Genomic DNA, 6,000 nt, shown 5'->3' with positions numbered 1-6,000 from the left:
TGGCATGGCTTTATTCTGAAAAAGGCATGATTACTTTCTATGAATTCCACTATTTATGCTTGTTTAATCCTTAAAATATAATCAAGGCACTTCTATTAACAATAAGTAATAAAAACCATATCATTTCTCATTAACCTTTTATTTTTAACTTAGTTTTACAATAAAGAAACAGAAAAGAAGTAGATCATTAAAAAAATACCAGCTGTCCATTTAAAATTTTAAATGAGTTTCTTGTTAAACAAAGCAGTAACACTATATCCTATAATTACATCTTTACTTGTATATACAAGAACTGTGTGCAAAGTGCTTTTCAAACTATAAAATAAGACTTTGGAATAGGATACAAATGATTATCCCTAGGAGTTAGTTACTTCCCATTGCCTGTAATAAATCACAATTGCTTCATTCTTAATTTGCATTTAATTTATTTATTTACTAAGAGAAAAGCCACCATTTTCTGATACCAAATTGATATCTAATTTTTGAAAATAATCCCTGATCCACAGGTCTGAACCTTATTTTTACATATAATTCAGTTACTTGCTTCATTTTCCCCCTAAATAAACAGGACAGTTTTTAAAAAGCAAATATTAGATAGACACATTCTAATCAAGATGTGATTAAAAAATAAAAAACACCAAGTTACATGAAAGAAAAAAATAAGGAAAAAAGATTCTTGAGGAAAGCAAATTGTATTCTTACACTTTTTTTCTTCAGGCAAACACAGAACCATCCTCTATGCAAGGGATGGGTTTCTTTCTTATTGAAAACACTCTGAACACATGATGCTTAACCCAACATCACACATACCAAGAATGCTTAAAAATTATTTGCTACTACACCTTCGAATGAAAGAAATCTTTAAAGTACAAGGGACATCTAAATGAGTGAAGTTCTGGAAGACATACAAGAAGAATAATTCCAAACAGAGCCTTCAAGGATCTAAATTGCAGTCTTTTTTTTTAGTTCTAAATGGGAGCTGGGGGAAGGACATTTAAGTTTACATTAGTTGGATGTGCCTTATTCATATGGAAGCATATGGCCCGCTAGCTTGCAAATCCTTCCATGACCCCTGTGAAATAGGTGTATCTCAAAGATTATACCCCAAAGGAAAAACGGAGGCACTAGGAGGTTAAGAGTCCAGTCTGTGTAGTTTACCAGTTACAGAAAAGTGATTTTCATGTGTTTCCTTTTTTGACCTTTGTAAAAACAGTATAAATAAGTTTTCATCTTATATTTCAAAGCACCCTATGAAGCAGAAACAAGATATCCTCAGTTAAAGAAAAATGATTACAAAGAAATAAATGTATACGGTTGAATAAAATCTTATCAATGATCTACAGGCTCAGAGTATACTTTCAGACCTACTTGAAGCCCATTCATCATTCCCATCAGCAGGTTATGTCTATTCTGTGTTCATCTGTAAAAAGTAAGCCTGGTACATAGGGCTCTACTTTGTAGTAATGACGCTTGAACACTCAAGTCTGCGCTGTGAATGCCCAAGAGAAATTACGGGCAGCTCACAAAGTGGACGTAGAGAAGATTCTTCCAGCAGTTTTCTGCTCCTTGGCATGGCAATTCAGTGACTAGGATAGAAAGTTGATTTAACGCATTTGAAGTTCACTCCTGGTTTGCATTCTTTCTCATATTTAATTTAGAAAATTAAAAATATCCAGTTATAAATCTGATCTCATTATCACAACTGTACCTTGGAAAAGCAGCTTATAGTTCTCTATGGGAGATAATCAGGTAAACGTGTTACCAAACAATCATTAATAATTTAATGTCCTTCAAGTTTAAGGGTAGGGTAAGTCTATGTATGCTACTTGTAGCCTAGTTGAGATTAGTTATTCAAGTATCAGCAATATTAGTCCTTAAAATGTTATATTTGTGTAGTGCAAAATATATATATGTATATATGTACACAAACCAAACTACTGGACGACAAAAAGAAGTGTAATCATCACAAACAGTTAAGATACTCTTGTGGGCTCCACATTCCATTTCATTCTGAGGTCATCCAGGCCCAGTAATCTTCTGGAGTAAAATACCATTTTCTTCAGTTCAGTTTTCTTTAAAGAGAAAGTAAAAAACAATTTCCTATGAATATAAATGCAACCTGAATATGAAACACACCCATACCAAAGAATTATCGGAATGAAAACACAACAATAATATTCACATTCAACATCAAACCATAAAATTACCAAAAGTCCTTAAGAAATGAATTCACATCCTTTTCTAGTTGGCTTAGTGCAATTTCGAAATTTGGGAATTATTTTATAGCAGGAAAGTTGTGAAACAAAAACGCTTAACAAAACTACCAAAGGTTGATAGATATACAACCTAGATTACTTGTTTAATGAACAGATAATCCATATCTGTTACTTTCCAGGCACTGTGCCAGGCACTGGGGATTCAAACATAAATGAGGCAGGCTCTCAGCTGTCAAAAGAGCTATCAGGTTAGTTGCTTGTGGCAGGGGAGACATGTAAACTAACAACTCGGATAGGTAACGTGATGGTTTTAGTGATAAAACTGACTGAAGGAGTGATTAGAGAAGGATGGGCTTGTTAGCACAAGACACAATAATCACATATGATCTCAGGTCTGGGAAAAGTCCCACAGCTATAAAATCTCTACATCCTCCCCAGCACTCAAGATGCCAAAATGCCTGAAACCCTCTTATTACAGATTCATTCCTCACCTCCGCAGAAATGCTCTTATGCAACCCCCTTGGCAGGAGTGATATTTTAAGTAATCAGATCATCCCTTATCCTCTGTAGAAATCCTCTTTATGTACACCTCCCTGGCAGGAATGACATTTTAAATAACCAGATCAATTTTCACATAACATAAAGAGATCTCTTGAGGCATGATGGAAAACAAACAAACAAACAAACAAACAAAAAGGCCCCTGGGACCAGAACAGAATTGTAGGTGGTTCTAAAGATTAACTGTCTGAGTGAGGTTTTAGCAGAAATGTTAGCTGGAAGGTGCCTGAACAGTGAGCAACACTTACTAAGAACCCACATGATGAAGATTTCTACACAAGATCCTCTCCAGGTTTATAAAAAAAACCACACAGCTCTCTGAACCCCAATCTCCTACTGTAATAAGGAAACAGAAACAGACATAAATGCCCAGCACTATCTTCAGAACTATCTGGAATGTGTTTCAGGCTCTTTGTGAGATCTGTCCTTTTTTCTTTTTAAATTAACTTGCAAAATGCAGGGCAAGGTGTGATAAGAGAAAAGTTACAGAAAACAATAGATAAGGGATGAGGAAAACGCTCTGCCCTTTACCTTGCCCTCTGAACTGCTGAGATTCTTTCCCCTTCTCAGAAGCCTGGGCCTGACTTTTCCAGGCAGTTCCATCTGAAGAGTGTTCCTACAGAGAGCTTTCCCACACCTGTCCATTTTACCACCTCTGTACTGAAAGTTCAGTGCCCACAAGAAAACTACGTTTGTGTATTTATGAATCTGGGCAGAATGATAAAGAAAAGTGGTTACAAAGGTCCTTTCCTTCAAAGTAATAGCTTAAGAGTAGTCTTTTGGTCTGAACAGGTCGCTGTCAGTATTTTACAATGGGTAATTTTACTAGAATGGTCGGGTGAGGTGAGTGGGAAAAGGCAGACCCATAGGAGCCTGCTCAGGGCCTAATTTTGAACAAGAAGTCTCCAACTGTTTCTGTTCATATCACATTCAGAAAAAAATATGATTTTTTTTTGTTTTTTTTCTGATCCACTGCAGAGTGATAATGTGAGAAATTTACTTTTGAATTTTTATTCTTCTACAATGGGGGAAAAAAAAATCAAGCAGTGGACCTACTTTTAATGTTTAAAAACAAAACATCTTTTTAAAAAGCTTACCACAGAGGTGCCTGAGTGGCTCAGCTGGTTAAAAGTCGGACTCGGTTTCGGCTCAGGTCATGATCTCATGGTTCGTGAGATCGAGCACCCCCCCTCACATCGGGCTTCAAACTGACACTGAGGAGCCTGTTTGGGATTCTCTCTCCTTCTCTCTGCCCCTACCATGATACTTCTCTCTCTCTCAAAATAAATAAACTTAAAGAAAAAAGTTTACCACACATAGCTACTTATTCGATATATACATGGAACTATGAGTTTGTTTGTTACCAGATGCATAGTTATTAAATAAAAAGAAAAAATTAAAATTAAATAAACTTTAAAAAATGAAAGCTTTCTGCATCATACGGTACTTCAGTTTGCCATCCTACAAATTGTGACCATTCAGCCATGCATTCGGTACGCCTCCAATTTACTGTAAGGGACATTTACTGTAAGCCTCCTACATGCCAGACATTGTATTAGGGGATAAGACACAGGATGGTCCCTATTATGAATGGGGCATTCCACGCTTTTTCCACCCTAACTGGATTTCTGGATCTTTCTCCTCATCTCTAACACAGAACTTGTCTGCTCCAAACCAGACACACCGCTCTCTAGTTTTCATTCCTGTAACTATCAGATTAAAAATTGCTACATACTTCCAGATTAAAAGATGTCTAAATCCCCTCAAAGCTGAAACTTCTTTCCATATCAAATATGGCTCTATCTCCAACCTGCTAATCTGTTCTGTATATAAGCAAACAATACCTAAAAACACTATCTGATCAAAATGCAGTTGCACAGTGCTAAATAGCTGGTAATTGGGAAGGACTAAACACTTAACATACTGAAAACTTGATACAAATTCAACAAAGTGGAACATTAAAAATCAGTAATAGTTTCTCCATTTGGAGACCTCTACAAATAACTGATAGGGATACTTAAGGGAAATGGTGTAGACATCTACTAGTAAGGAGTAATCTTAAAAAAATATTCTAGGGCCGCCTGGGTGGCTCAGTCGGTTAAGGGTCCACCTTCAGCTCAGGTCGTGATCTCGTGGTTCATGGGTTTGAACCCTGCATCGGCTCTGTGCTGACAGCTTAGAGCTGGGAGCCTGTAGCGTGTTTCAGATTCTGTGTGTCTCTCTCTCTGCCCCTCCCCCACTAGTGTTCTGCCTCTGTCTCTTAAAAATAAACGTTAAAAATTTTTTTTTTAAATTCTAGAAAAATTGCAATTTTTGGTGACTGCTGAGGCAAAGTAGTTGTTTTCTCTTTCAGTCTTTAATAAGTGACAAGCTGTTTCAAACTTAAGCATACAATAAATTATTAACCAAAGTAAGCTTTAGGGTTTTTGTGCTGTGCCAAATTTCTCTACTCTCCAATCCTCAACTTTTTATAAAGGAAACATGAAAAGGAACTTTGAAATGCATTGCAAAATATGTCAAAACCTATCTTTAGTGCCACTGTGCCCTGCTGCTTGAATCTACTTGCATTCTTACTACATAGTGAAAAAAAGCTTTGGTTCTTTTTTCCTCCAATTGTCAGGGAAATTAAAATTTGAAGCACTGTGTAGCACTAAACCCAACCATCATAGGAGAAATGTAAAATGTGTGAAAATTAGAAAGGATTTAAACTGGGGCACCCGGGTGGCTCAGGTGGTTAAGTGTCCAACTTCGGCTCAGGTCATGATCTCGCAGTGAGTTCAAGCCCCATGTGGGGCTCTGTGCTGACAGCTCAGAGCCTGGAGCCTGCTTCGGATTCTGTTTCTCCCTCCCTCTCTCTGCCCCTCCCCCCGTCATGCTCTGTCTCTCTGTCTCTTACAATGAACAAACATTAAAAAAAATTGAAAAAAAAAGAAAAAGAAAAAAAGAATTTAAACTCAGGTTTGTTGAACCCTTAACAAATCTTACACACACCTGAAATGACATCTGTAACAAATGCCTTAGGAAAGAGGTAAATAATACTGTGAAAGCAATCTGTGCTTCTGAAATCCTACTGAATTTTTTTTCAAGTGAGTGGGTGTATTGGAAGAACATTAATGTGGCACAGAACTTATTTAGTTCTTTTATGAACATAAATAAAATTGTCTTAACATAAGCTGGAATCAGGAAGACTGATCCATCCAAATCCCCATGCATTTTAGTTTCTCTG

The 6,000-nt window shown here is 36.7% G+C and overlaps 1 protein-coding gene across 10 annotated transcripts in view; it reads right to left on the bottom strand.

Moving 5' to 3' along the window:
• Window positions 1–408: 408 nt before the first annotated feature.
• The window catches only part of ACBD5 (acyl-CoA binding domain containing 5), a 47,283-nt gene continuing 41,691 nt past the window's right edge, over window positions 409–6,000 (bottom strand). For 5 of the 10 annotated variants that reach the window (XR_006294760.1, XR_006294759.1, XR_006294761.1 and 2 more), the window contains 2 exons: window positions 2,708–2,809; window positions 409–2,072 (listed from right to left, as the gene is read on the bottom strand). Coding sequence is in view for 5 of the 10 variants with exons in the window: in XM_043564891.1 (XP_043420826.1) it covers window positions 2,060–2,072 (13 nt within the window). In the remaining 5 variants the exon portion in view is untranslated. The remainder of the gene's footprint in view (window positions 2,073–2,707; window positions 2,810–6,000) is intronic. The other 5 variants (XM_043564891.1, XM_043564888.1, XM_043564889.1 and 2 more) reach the window with 1 other exon arrangement.

Source organism: Prionailurus bengalensis, chromosome B4, assembly GCF_016509475.1.
Source record: "Prionailurus bengalensis isolate Pbe53 chromosome B4, Fcat_Pben_1.1_paternal_pri, whole genome shotgun sequence".
Lineage (NCBI taxonomy): Eukaryota > Metazoa > Chordata > Mammalia > Carnivora > Felidae > Prionailurus > Prionailurus bengalensis.
This window is presented reverse-complemented; position numbering and strand designations above follow the sequence as displayed.